Source organism: Melampsora larici-populina (genome assembly GCF_000204055.1).
Source record: "Melampsora larici-populina 98AG31 unplaced genomic scaffold MELLAscaffold_16, whole genome shotgun sequence".
NCBI lineage: Eukaryota > Fungi > Basidiomycota > Pucciniomycetes > Pucciniales > Melampsoraceae > Melampsora > Melampsora laricis-populina.
This window is the reverse complement of record NW_006768780.1, coordinates 1,178,965-1,192,289: the sequence shown is the minus strand read 5'-3', so window position 1 is coordinate 1,192,289 and position 13,325 is coordinate 1,178,965. Positions and strand designations below refer to the sequence as shown.

General features: G+C 41.2%; 4 protein-coding genes across 4 annotated transcripts; 1 reads left to right on the top strand and 3 right to left on the bottom strand.

The window, feature by feature from the left end:
- Positions 1 to 4,168: 4,168 nt before the first annotated feature.
- Positions 4,169 to 6,167, bottom strand: MELLADRAFT_124085 (uncharacterized protein; the record flags this gene model as incomplete). Its single annotated transcript, XM_007409482.1, has 8 exons — positions 4,169 to 4,563; positions 4,615 to 4,752; positions 4,828 to 5,178; positions 5,247 to 5,299; positions 5,372 to 5,387; positions 5,472 to 5,631; positions 5,721 to 5,829; positions 5,912 to 6,167. The coding sequence occupies 8 exons, from the start codon at positions 6,003 to 6,005 to the stop codon at positions 4,492 to 4,494; spliced, it is 993 nt and encodes a 330-aa protein (XP_007409544.1).
- A 74-nt stretch (positions 6,168 to 6,241) lies between these two features.
- On the top strand, positions 6,242 to 6,754 carry MELLADRAFT_106138 (uncharacterized protein; the record flags this gene model as incomplete). Its single annotated transcript, XM_007409554.1, has 2 exons — positions 6,242 to 6,443; positions 6,618 to 6,754. 2 exons carry the CDS (start codon positions 6,242 to 6,244, stop codon positions 6,752 to 6,754), a joined length of 339 nt encoding a protein of 112 aa, XP_007409616.1.
- A 1,679-nt stretch (positions 6,755 to 8,433) lies between these two features.
- Positions 8,434 to 10,460, bottom strand: MELLADRAFT_55990 (uncharacterized protein; the record flags this gene model as incomplete). Its single annotated transcript, XM_007409481.1, has 8 exons — positions 8,434 to 8,834; positions 8,897 to 9,019; positions 9,083 to 9,439; positions 9,512 to 9,564; positions 9,640 to 9,655; positions 9,757 to 9,916; positions 9,982 to 10,090; positions 10,172 to 10,460. 8 exons carry the CDS (start codon positions 10,260 to 10,262, stop codon positions 8,718 to 8,720), a joined length of 1,026 nt encoding a protein of 341 aa, XP_007409543.1.
- A 989-nt stretch (positions 10,461 to 11,449) lies between these two features.
- On the bottom strand, positions 11,450 to 12,831 carry MELLADRAFT_77684 (uncharacterized protein; the record flags this gene model as incomplete). The annotated part of the gene is given in 3 exon segments (XM_007409480.1): positions 11,450 to 12,363; positions 12,383 to 12,508; positions 12,588 to 12,831. The coding sequence occupies 3 exon segments, from the start codon at positions 12,771 to 12,773 to the stop codon at positions 11,617 to 11,619; spliced, it is 1,059 nt and encodes a 352-aa protein (XP_007409542.1).
- Between the last annotated feature and the right edge of the window lie 494 nt (positions 12,832 to 13,325).

Genomic DNA, 13,325 nt, shown 5'->3' with positions numbered 1-13,325 from the left:
TGACCCAGTTGACTTTTTGGCTGTGATCTGTCAAAAAATGTCAACTCGATACACAAGGTTACTGCCAAAAAGCAACCGGGTCAACTGGGTTTTCTTGAAACCGGGCCAACTTTGAGAACCCCTAATGTACCAGATCGTTTGCTTTTATCCATGATGCAACATGTCCCAAGAAAATAGTGCACTGTCTCGAGAGTATGATCATAAGATTATAGGATACAATCAAATGTCTACTACCAACTGCTTTTCATCAACTATGTTCAAAAAGATCACTAGGTTATCTGTACATTGTATCTTGGAATAAACCTAAATAGTTCCTTCTTTGTATGGAGGTGTCAGCTTCTGTGTTGCCCCTCTAGAAAAATTATCACTTACACTAGTTTTTTCACTATGTATGTACTTACCCTCATATACTCTCTCTACCAATTTTCTCATCCACATTCCCCCAACTGCTCTTAGAATTCCTTTCAAAACACATCAATTGATCCAAATGTATGGTGGCATTTGGGAAATGATATCATGTGTTAAAGTATGTAAGATATCTCTTCAAGTCCATCAATTCATGTGTTTTATGTATATACAGCCATTGAAATCAGGCCAATCTATGGTTCTATTCCACAGAGGAGTTCAAAGTAAAAGTCAGGGACGTAGGCAACAATTTGCTCTTGTATATTTCCCTTTGATACAATGAAGTTACCGTTTTGATGAGCACATACATTTCAAGCTTGCATACAACAAGAAGAAATCTGACTTTTTGTTATCACAGAACAATTTTCATCTTCAAACTTTCCCCATCTATCCCAAATACTATAAGATCATCCCAAGTGGTTCCCAATGCATTCTACCAAGGCTTTTTAGAGTCAAAAACTTGACACTCCAATGTTTGGCAAAAAATATGTATTCTACACATGGTGCTTATAATGTTACGTTCAAGCCCATAACTGTTGCATCAATACTATAAGATCTATAGAGCTACACATTAGGCAAAGAGGGAAGCAGTTATATCATGTAGGTACAGGTTTTGCACTGTACATGTTGATACAAATCTGTGTTGCAATCCCAGTAGATAAGTGTGTGGTGATTGTAGGTTGTTTTGCCTAACCTGGACTAATTCTGAAAATCTTTGCTCTGCCTCTGACAAGTTTTCAGTTCCTACAAATCAATCATTGACAAGAGTGAAACATACTAGAGATCTTGATGCAGGTTGATTTAAGAATAAGAGTATGAAGGGTAGGGTGATGATTAGGCAACCAAGAAGTCAGCTAAATCTGCAATAGAAAAGTTGGTAGAGGGAATTACTGTAAATAATATTGCATATTAGAAAAAGTGATAACAATGATATCATTTTTTGAACAGAGGTATAAATTGAATGTTAAAACCATACTTATGTCAGAATTTTATAGCCTGATTGAAGGAAGTGGATAGCAGTGCAGATAATCAAATTGGCATTGATGTGAACCCAAGAAGTAACTATATTGGAAAGAAATTCACAAAGATTGAGGAAAGCACTTACCCACTTCAAAGAGAAGGAGGACAAAGTTTATAAAGTGATAAGCCAAAGTAACAGCATTACTGTCTGAGAAGAAAATTATATCAGCAAAGCAACTTTGAGCAAATAGAAAAGGTCACATGTTGTAAAAGAAAAACACAAGGTGGAATAGAACACTCATGAGATCTGTAACAAAAGAATATTGATAAGGGTACACAAACATTAAAAACCTAAATCAAAACCTAAATCAAAAAAAATGAAAATGCTACAATGTGGAATGAGAATCTACCCTAGAGAGCAGGGAATACACCTGGACAGACAGGTGAAAAGGCAAAGTAAAGGGCGGGAAGATTTGATGCCTTACCTGCAATAGCGTAGGAAGTAAAAATAGGGAGAAACTGAGTTATTCTTGTTCCTAACAGTGATTTCCATTGAAAACAAAGAACTAAACAAAAGTGGAAAGATAAGTTACCTGGCCAGACAGGTGAAAAGGTGAGCTCTAGGAGAACTCAACAAGGAAGTAAAGGGCGGAAAGATTTGATGTCTTACCTGCAATAGCACAGGAAGTACAAACAGGGAGAACTAAAGTTGAGTATGTGAGTACTATCCAGGAAGCCATGTATGTAAAGTAAGATTAGAAGAAAAAATGTGTACTCTGAGTTATTCTTGTTCCAAACAGTGAGGAACAAACTCAGAGCACAAGAGAGAGGAAGTATATATGAAAATTCAACACACAGTGAAAAACTCAGACTCAAATAGATGGGGATGAGTTGGAAATTTATTACTTTGAACAGTACAGCCATTCCAAGGAATGTTGATCTTTTTCTTGAAAGATTCTCCCTTGTGCAAAACCAATACTTGAGGGTTTTCCCAGTTTGTAATTTTCACAAAGTTGAGCAAGATGGAAGGAAGAGGATTCTCCAATGAAAATCATGTGTCCTTGTGACCATTCCTTTCACATCTTTTGAGATACATCTGCTAAATCCCTGAGGATTGTTGTTGGGCTTTCATGGCTAGCAGCAAGAACATCTTTTTCTCATTGATTAGTAAGATTTGACATAGTTTGGCCATGGCAACACACACATCAGGTGTGGATCATTCACTTCTAGAGAAAATCAGCAAAAGCAGTTGCAGTCATTTTATCTGCTGCACCAATGAACTTTTTACAAATTATCAATCCAACAGTCTTGGAATGGCTTTAAGCAATTGAATATTTCTTCTTACTTTTAAAGGTGTTGGGGGACCTTCTCCTTTAACCCAGTGCCAAATGCATTTTTGTGCCAGGTGTTTTGTGCCTTTATCATCTTGTCAGTTCAGGAACTACACAGGTGTCATCCTCAGGGGCAAAAATAGATGCTCACATTGGGGTGAGCATTGAATTTTTTTATTTCAATGTTTGTTCAATTTTACTTCCAAATTCTTTCCCTTTTCTTCCTGTGGCCCATCTGCTCACTTCATATCAGCTACTCAGCTGATCCTCAGCAGCATGCCTTGGAGCCTGCTGATCCGGGGTTTTGGGCAAGTTCTGAGTATGCAGTGACTCATGAACTGATTCTGAGTACTCATCTGAGAGACTGAGGTCAAAGAATGCTCATCCAAGATGAAAATGAGCATTCTCCAGAAATGTACAGCAAAATTCAAGCAAAACAGGAACTGAGAAGATGAACTAGGCCATCCTCAAGCGTCGCTCCTTAGCAAAGACACCTGAGAGAGGGCTGACTCATCTACTCACTTCATCTCAGCCACTCAGCTAATCTGTGGGGGCATGCCTTGGAGCCTGATGATCCGGAATTTTGGACAAGTTGCTGAGTGGTCCTGAGTATACAGTGACTCATGAACTGATTATGGGTGCTCATCTAAGAGACTGGGCTCAAAGAATGCTCATCCAAGATGGAATTGAGCATTCTCCAGCACTGTACAGCAAAATATGAGCAGAACAGCCTGATCACCTGAGCACTACACCAAAATTGTCAATTAAAGGAATCTGAAAGAGAAACAATTCTTCTTTCAGAGTTCAGGAAAGTGTATAGTCGCTAGTGCCGAGAAGCGTAAAATGTCGGACCGGGTATTTACGCAGAACCCCACTTCAACCCAAGTTTTTCTTATGTTGCGGAAACCAAGTAAAACAAGAAGTTGGAATCTTCACTTTTCAACAAGATATCTGGATTGCCACCGATGCCAGGATTCCAATGGTACCCTCGGCTCCCAGATTTGATGAGGTTTGTGGCTCGGCATCAATTTTCCAGACAAAAACTCACTGGTCCAACATTTCACGCTTCTCAACACTAGTGACTATACAATGCTTGCATGTATGCAAGCGTCAATTTTGGCCCCTGTGATTGTTCCTATGGGCACCTGTAGCATACATATGTTGCTTGCAAAGTGTCCCTTGGTTGATGGCATTCAAACATGTGCAAGATCTGTGAAAGACTGCTGTGCAAGATCCATGCAAAATTTATTTATTTATTTTCACAACCCCCATGATCATGCACTGTGTGGGTCAAAGCTGGGAAGCCCTTGTTGCAACAGGGCTTTGGTACGTTAACATATGTAAGTCCTAAGTTTGCAAGTTTGGTGCAAATTCTATGCAAGATGTTGAAACAATTTGCACAGAACTTGCACATGTCATCTCTCTATCTTCAATCTTCCATCTCATCATTCATATGTGATCATCAGCCTTAGCACTTTATAACACTGCTGATTTGTGATTCTTTCCAGGTGCATTTCCTTCTCTCATCAGTCATATGTGATTAACAGCCTTAGTGCCTTATAACATCATTAATTCATGAGTATTTCCAGATCACCTGTCATTTCTCATTTCATCAATGTACTGTACATTAAGCAGAAACACGTAGTTCAGAAAGCATCAAGAGAAAAAAACAAAAGCAAATAACAAATATGAACTTGGTCAGATGAACAAGTGGGTGAGGAGAGAGAATTCAAGAGTTGATAATTCAAGAGTTGATAATTCAAGTAGTCAAATGACGCTAATAACCCTTGCTGGCTCATAAGTGAAGACCAACTAATGGGTGGTCAGAAGTCTTATCAGATGAAGATTCTTTTTTAGAAGTCATGGGGTCAATTTCTGAATGAACGACATTCCTTATATCCATGGGAAATTTTCTTACATATTCATCCGATTCTTCACCATCCTCAACATCCTCTTCAGGGTGGGAGGTGGCAGAGGTCTCTGTTTCCATGATACCAGGACCGGCAACTGTGGTAGCATCAGTGACTTTGTCACCATTGATCAAGAGAATGTAGATCTGGAAGTCCCATTGGAATATGTCGGGTTAGTATACTACTTAAGAAAACTTGGATGTGAGGATCAGATTTATTACCTGTCCTTGACCGATCTTGCTAGGAACTTGACATTTGCCGTTGCTGTAGGTACTGTAGGTGGAGTCTAAAGCACTGAGGAAAGCACATTTAGTGGCTCCCTTGGTGTCGGAGGCAGAGATGGTGAGGGTTGATCCCGGGGTAAGTGTTCCGGTGATCTTGAGAGCAGGGAATCCTTTGAGGCTAGGGGCTGATCCAGCTGGGCAGCTGGAGAAGAAAGGAGTAGCCAACGTGATAATATCACGAGGTCCGACAGGTGTATCGAAGGCAGCCGGGAAAGGGGATTTGCCGTTGACGAAACGGACATAGGCGTTGTGGCGGGCCTCGACAGTCAAGATTGAGCCAGCAGCAGTCTGAAATGAAGATTAGGCATGGTCAGTTCTATGTCTTACCTGCGAGAGCAAAGAGAAACAATATGTACCAAGTAGCCTCCGTTCTTGATCGAGGCAGCAGCTCCTAAGTAGGCTGATACACCTATCAAAGAAAATGCAAAAGTGCTTCAGGACAGGAAGAGCGGGCATGTAAAAAGCTAAGCAAGAGACTAACCGACACCTTCCAGGATCTGTTTTCGCCGATGTTCACATACATTTGGAAAGACACTCTCTCAGTGTTTTGTTGAGGGGTAATGCATCGTTGGCAAGCTCACCTGAGAGACAGCTAAGAAGGACTTGACATCGCTGTAAGGAAAGCTGTATTTGCAAGCTTGGACGGGGGTCGCACCGGCAGCTTGAAGTGCTGAGGTCAAGAAGCTGACATGCGAAGCTTCATCATCCGAGATCTTTTGGAGTGATTGACGAGTCGATGCACTTGAGATCAAAGGGATGAAATCAAAACGAGCTATCGCCACGGTTTTCAAAAACCAACGCGCCAAGTAGAGAAAAGTGTATGTACACACCTGAAACCAGCGCTGGTGAAAGCACTTTGGTCGTACTTCCTCAAACCTTCTGTATAAAAGCTTGCTTCAAGATGTTCCAAGGTCAAAGCAAAGTTGAGAATATCGGCATCTGTAGAGATAGTAGGAAACAAAGTCAAGCAAGTTTCCTAAGGGGCTTTTTCATGAACAAGACGATAAAAGATATGCCTTACCAGTGAGACCTGCATCGCGTTTGACAACACGTGCGTCAGAAGTAAATACGCAAGCAGCAATAAAAACAGCGGTGGTAAGGGCAGCAGTCTTCATGATTTAGGTTTGATTGGGTAAAAGTTAAAGAAGGAAAGATTGAAAAGATTGTGAATTCAATAAGTAAAAAAGATTGTGAAGTAGTTTGGTGTGTGGATGAAGGAAAAGGACAAGAAGCCTGGTCGAGAGCTATATATATAAGCTCCAACTGACTGGACAGCTGATCACACCCAGTAAAAAATTTGTGAAGAGTGCGGCACGGTCTAGATGTCTCTTGACGCTTCGGACACAAGAAAATGGGCAGCTGTGAAGATCGATTTGCATGTTTTCACTTATTCCCACGCAGACCGCCGTCATGGCGTGAGGCGAGCGGAGTCTCTGATGGTAAAGGACAAAGTAGGATAATACACGGTCTCGCACTTACGACAATCGTACATATGAAGACTACTTCCAAGTCCGAAAGGGCTCTGGGGCGAGATGAGCAAGGTCCTGCCAGGGGTCAGAACGAGAAACAGGGAAATCAAAAGAGATTCGTCATAGTTGCGATCACTTGTGTTGCTTTAGACAACTGGAGAAGGCGGTTCTCATGAAACTATCCACAAGGAGTATCGTCCGATGATTGAAGCTATTCCTCTTTTACAGACGATCGGTCATGATTTTTGATCTCCACAGTGCGGCGAAGGGCCCAACGTATTCCTGATGGGAAAAGACTAGGCATGAGCATCGCGCAGAATTTACCGGTGGCACAATCAAGGCATCGTCATCTGACTCGCCACGTGCCAGATTCAACATTTGGAGTTTTGTCCTAATATGGTGGCATCGTTTGGTTTAAGCTCAGACCTTACAGCAAAATAAACCGCGCTCCCAATGGATAATCCAGCAAAGAAAATTATTGTAAAAAAGTTTCTATCCGCTACATATTTCTTTTTAAGATGCCAAGATTTGAACAGTGAGGCTTGTTATCATCAAATGGGCTGTTAGTCATCTGTTAGTGATAGAGAATTTCTTCTTTGACATTACATTTCTCCTCAACAACAAAGTAGAGATATTTAAATATGACATTTAATGAAGAAACTGTGGGATCAACCACCATTTTCTGGTCATTTGACGGACTTGACACTCTAATTTTCTCTCTCTTTCTCAACACGCCTAGCCGGTCCGTAGGTTCGTATTCATGGGCAATCGGGGTGCAAAAGCATCAGTTATAGGTCACTTAAAGAATTTGTGGGTGCCAACACTTGGCGCTTGAGGATCATTTTTCAATTTGATCATAGTTCCGCTCGGAACTGCGTCATCGTACGGGATGAAGCCTTTCTTGTCCGCGTGGCTTTCAATACATCTCAAAGTATGCTTCTACATAACTTGGGGTACATGAGCCAATACCAGGCATTCTCAAAGATATCTCTAAATTTTCCCAAAGTGTTGATAATTTCAGTTGTCTAGTGTTACCATCTCTAGGATCACGGAGCCTATCAATACTGGAATGATATCCATGTAAGGCTTCAGATAGCATTTGAATAATTTTAGTTGTGGAATATTAAATTGTGAAATTCAAAAGGATCTTTGAGAAACAAATCAAAATGAGAATAAATAGAAATCAATAAAAATTATCAAAGAGTTTAAATCCGAGTAAAGTTTGAGTAATTTCCTTCTTGTAGTAGGATAACTTTAACTATCTTTCTTTTTCTCAGTTGGAGTCACATTGGTATCCGTATTAGTGGTAACTGAATTAGTAGCTAAATTATAGAATGTATCTTTTGATTCATTAGATCTCCTAAAGAACCAAGAAAAAAACAATGAGAAAATGTTAGATAAACTTCCTTTTGAATTGTGGTTTTTGAGTAAGATTTTTTTTACTCAACTTTATGGATTGTGATTTGATTTGATTCAATTCGTTTTGGAATGGTGAACCTCTAATCACTAAAAGAATGAAATCAGATCATCAGTTTTCCAACCTATTTAGCAAAAATCAAACGGTTAGAAATCCCACAAAAAGGACCTTGACTTACATGCAAAGACTGATAAAATCAAAAGTAAGGAAAATTGTATGTTGAGAATAGAGAAACACATGGTTTTCAAAGTTGATGGTTGCAGTAGACAAGGAAGGTTATTTAAGATGGTTTTTAAGGGAAGATGATTGAGCCGATTAATTGATATGTGGATGGGTCTCGAACAATGATAGAGATGCTTGGCTTTATAGAAGTCTTGGATATCGACGTGCTTTTTTCGCAAGCCTCAAACCCCAATCACCTTTGTCTCTGTCTAGGTTGGATTTCAATCGTACTTTGTTTGGCAGTCTATATTGATATGTATTCAGATGATATTGAAATATCAGGATGAGTGATAACAGGATCCTGAAATTGACTGACGCCATATGGATATGCCCATATGTTGTCAAACCTGCAAAAACACCAGCGACTTCCGCTGCGCTGTATGTAGGCAAAGTCACAATGTGCTACTTCGCTGTACAGAGTTGTGGGTAAACTCTCAAAGCGTCAAATCATTGTTGGGTGAGGAGGAGAGATTGGCTACCTTCAACTGGCTCGCAAAGGAATCAAAACATTACTGTCGTGGCATGTAACTCTGTATGATAATTCAAACAAAAAACAAATTCTGTTGTGGCATACAAAATAACGTTAAAGAGCGTTAATAAATCATGAGGTCGAGGAAAGACATTCAACAGAAACACACAAGCATGTTAAAACAAGCAATAGGTTGAAAAAGCGTCACGTGATACTAAGAAAGACGAAGATGCTATGATCGTTGAAAACTTTACATAAAGATATATGAAGCTACTGCAGCAGAGAATGAGGCTAAGATCATGGAAGCACCGCGGATTGAGGTAGCACCACTAGTGGCTCGGTCAGCTGCTCCATTAGGTCCAGTGGTCTACATTGAAGTCAAAGGATGAGTATGTTTATGATGTATGATACAGTATCTGAGTTACTTACGGAGTTCATGCCACCACCTCCAATGGGTTGCATGGATCCAGGGGTTTCGGTCTCCATGATACCAGGTCCTGCCACAGTAGTGGCATCAGTAACATTTGGGCCATTAGTCAAGAACACGTAGATCTGAAAATTGCGGAATATCAGTGAGCTTATTCAAGGTAGAGACTGAAAGAGGCAGCATCCTACCTGTCCATTTCCGACCTTTCCATCGGATGGAACCTGACATTGACCGTTGCTGTATGAGCTGGTGGTGGTGTTCAAACCACTGAGGAAAGCACAGGTAGTGGCACCTGTAGCGTTGGCAGCAGAGATCGACAAGGTTGACCCTGGGGTGATCTTTCCTGTGATGTTAACAGCTGGGAAACCTTGAAGACCCGGGGCAGAACCGTTGGGGCAGCTGCTGAAGAAGGGAGTAGCAAGGGTAACTACTCCTCGAGGACCAACTGGTGTGTCGAATGCAGCGGGGAATGGAGAATCGCCGTTGACAAATCTAACGTAAGCATTGTGGCGGGCTTCAACAGTCAAGATTGAGGCAGCGGCAGTCTGTGAAAAGGAGTTAAAATTCAGCTTCCTTGATACCGATTCAGGTCGAGTGGAGGATCGGGGTCATCGTACCAGATATCCTGGGTTTTGGATCGAAGCAGCAGCACCCAAGTATGCGGATACACCTGCGAGGGGAGAGTAAGTTCAGGTAAGCTTTAAAACGAGAGAGATCTGCCAATGAGGGTATGAAAGACACGTACCAACACCTTCTAAGATCTGTAGCCAATCATGAGCGAGGCAAGCAAAAGGTTGAGGGGCAGAATGTCAGAAAAAAATCAAGGAAAATGTATCGATTGTAAGGATCAGAGACGACGGACCTGTGAGACGGCAAGGAAAGACTTGACGTCTGTGTAAGGGAAGGTGTATTTGCAGGCTTGAACGGGAGTGGCACCGGCAGCTTGAAGAGCCGATGTTAAGAAGCTAACATGTGAAGCTTCATCATCAGAGATCTTTTGGATAGCTGCTCGGGTAGCAGTACTGAAATGTAGGGAGATTAGCGGCGCGGCGACACTTTCAAAGCCATGGCTCAAGAGTAAACGAACCTGAAACCAGCATTGGTGAAGGTGTTTTGATCATATTTCTGTAAACCTTCGGAGTAAAAAGTAGCTTCCAAGTGTTCCAAAGTTAATGCAAAATTGAGGATATCGGCATCTGAGTAGAAAAAAAAACTTGATTAATCTCTAGGTTGCAGCAGACAATAATGAATCCTGTAGAAAATTCTTGTCAACATACCAGTCAGAGCAGCATCACGTTTTTCAACTCGTGAGTCAGCGTTAACAGCATAAGCTGCAAGGAAGACGACAGTGGCTAATGAAGATTTCATAATGAAGGATGAGGTTGTGGTTTAAAAGCTTTGGAAAGAAAGTCGGAGGGTAAAAAGCTTAAATAAGGGAATTAGTTAAGATAATTAATATGTAAGGAAGTGGGTTGTGGATGAAGAAGACGAGTAGTCAACGCAGGAGGTATGTACTTTATATACCTGCCTAGACGCGCGATTGTGATCTTAAAATGAAGTCGCGCTTAATTCAACGGCTCTGCGAGGAAAGTAAGGAACAAAGCGCATCAGCCTCCAAAGAACCTCGCATTGAGTAATCCGCTATTCATCATTGAATGGGTCATTTCCATAATCGGTTTCGATCATCCAAAACTGAAATGACCAACTCTGCACAGGGACGCAGAATTGGGCGCATACGATGATCTGATTCAAACCTGTAAACCCTAATGACCTGAGGTGGGAGCTCAATTGAATTTGTAGTGGAATGATGTAAGTCGAGCCACGATGATTGACCAATTGATAAAACTGTTGAGGCGTTCAGTGAAGAACTGATCGAGTTGAAACCAAAATGACTGGTATAAATTTGATTCGACGCCCTGATTTGTAGTTGGATGGAGAAGAGCGTTCATGATCGCGTCGGACGAGGATTAGCTTCTATCGCCTCCACTCAAATGACTCAAAACTTCTCGCACCCTCCTTGAATTTGAGCTACGCCCTGAACCGCTGATACATATGTACGCCTTTCTGCTTTTGCTGAACATCAAATGCGGGCATCGGCCGAGGTCTAGATCAAGAAACTCAAAGCGCGGCTTTTTTCTTTGGGGGAGGCAGACCAGGCTTGACGTGGGTACAAAGCATTGCACACCACGTTGCAACCCTCTCATATACGTTTCTAAAGGACGAGAGCCCAATTCAATGATTCGATTTGGATGTGTGGTCATGATCATGGAGAGCAAGGGCACAAACAGCTCATCATTGACAAGCCTAAACCTGAGCGACCATATAGATCGAGGTTTCGATCGTCCTTCTGTAGAGCTCAAAAATCAATAGCTTTGTGTTTGCAAGCCGACAAACAAAAAATCGTGGTAGTCAGTCATTTCATAAGCACTGAGGACGCTCTCCTTTGCTCAGGAAAAATCATAACACTCATCTCAACCTCTCCAAAATCACAAGGGGTATCAACATCTAACCCCGCGGACCTACAAAAGGCCTTGACGAGAAGCTACATAGTTTTTGATTCTACTTTATGGCTCAATACGAGAGAAATCTTGTTTACTACTCAATGCGATGATACATAAAGGAAAACATTGTACTTGATCGATAATCGAAAAGCCAAAAGGTTACCAAAAAAGTCACCCCTGGATTTTGCATCATGTGCAAAATGAAAAGGTCATTTGATCTTTCAAACTCGAATCATCCAACCCTTTTTGAACAGTAAACCAGAAAGAGGTATCATTCCAATTCCCAAGATAGAACTATTAGCAATATAAGCAAGCTGATCACTAATTCCTAATGAGTTAATCATGAGGTTTGCAAGCTTTTCCCAGATACCTAATTCACTTAATGCACCATGAAGGAAACTAGAAATAAGATAGACTTCAAGTGAGCATCTTCCGATTTTTGCCACAAATTGACTAGCTCTAAATCTACTAAGAATAGAAGCAGTTCCCCAATAAACTAAACTTGTAGCCGTTGTAAGTCCAACAAAAGTAGGTGTCCAATGATTTTTTGAAATTGGGACTCGAATTTGAGGAAGAAGTCCAGTGAGAGAAATGAATAAGCCCAAGTTTGGTAAAATCGAAAAAGAGAGACGAGGTTGAATGTAATGATGAGCGATAGCATATGCTTGTCGACCTAGTATGAGCGAAACCGGAGCCATAAGAAGTGAACCAAGAAGACCTTCAGGATCGAACCCATCAACCGAATCGTACAAATGATTTCGCCCGAACACTAAGCAATCAAGTAAAGCTTGTGTAGATTGGCCAGGTGGATCGAAAGGACGGATCGAAGTTAAAAGATGCCATAAGGCTGCAAGAAGGCTAGGAGGAAGACCTGTAGCACCTATTGCAGTAGCGATTCCTAATCGACCTAAAACCTGATGGTATACGATATGTCTTGAAATCCCATAAACCGCTTTTCTGAGTTCTACCTATAAGGCGTGGTAATACATTGTTATAAGCTACACCGTAAAGACTGAGAATAGCAGCCCTACGAAGGCCTTTCTTGATACCAGGTGGCCCGCCAGTAGCTTCTTCGGTTAAACCAGCGGTAAATAGGAAGCAGGGGAAGATGGTCTACAGATCATAAAACATGTCGATCGATATCAGAATGGGACATGATGGTGTAATGATGAGAATAATCGTTTGTACTTACATCGGCAAAGGTGATAGACTGATGAAGACCACTTGCATGAGCAAGCCAACCGGGTCGAGTTCTTGAATCGGCAGTATTAACTAGAATCATCGCAAAGGTCGTAAGACCTCGTAGGATATCGAGGGACTCATCTCGTTGATATCGTTGAGATTGTTTCCTAGATTCTTCAGGGATTTGACGAGACATACTGTGCAAGAGATTGAGATGGTAAGGAACTTGAAATGTTGTTAAAGCGATCGTCTCATTTACCATACCTTTACACTTTCATGAATCATCATCGTCATTTGCTCCTCGATATACCCGATTAACCTTTTTCATATTACACTTCGATAGACAAGTGCATTAGCTGTACTTTTGATACATATCTCAATCCCTACAACTATGTGAATCCATGCTATTCTTCCCCAGGAATTTGGTTTCAATCTTGGATTGAAGGAGGATGTCTGAGAATTTGCAGCAACCTCTTAATAAAGCCATATGTTGTAGATGGCATCTTCCTGTTTACGATTTTCTGATCAGAATGCCGTTCTTCCGTATCTATTTTCGATGTTTCTATATTCGACATCTCCATGTTATCTGTGATTCGATTTCGATTGTATGTCACAGAAGAACGAAAGACTTTTGATATCGTTCATTGCCTTGTTATCTTTGTAGGAACATGATCAATCCGATTCTTCGTCTATATAACTATCTTGTCAGACTTCATTATGGCGATGACGTTTGACTGCATTGATCTAC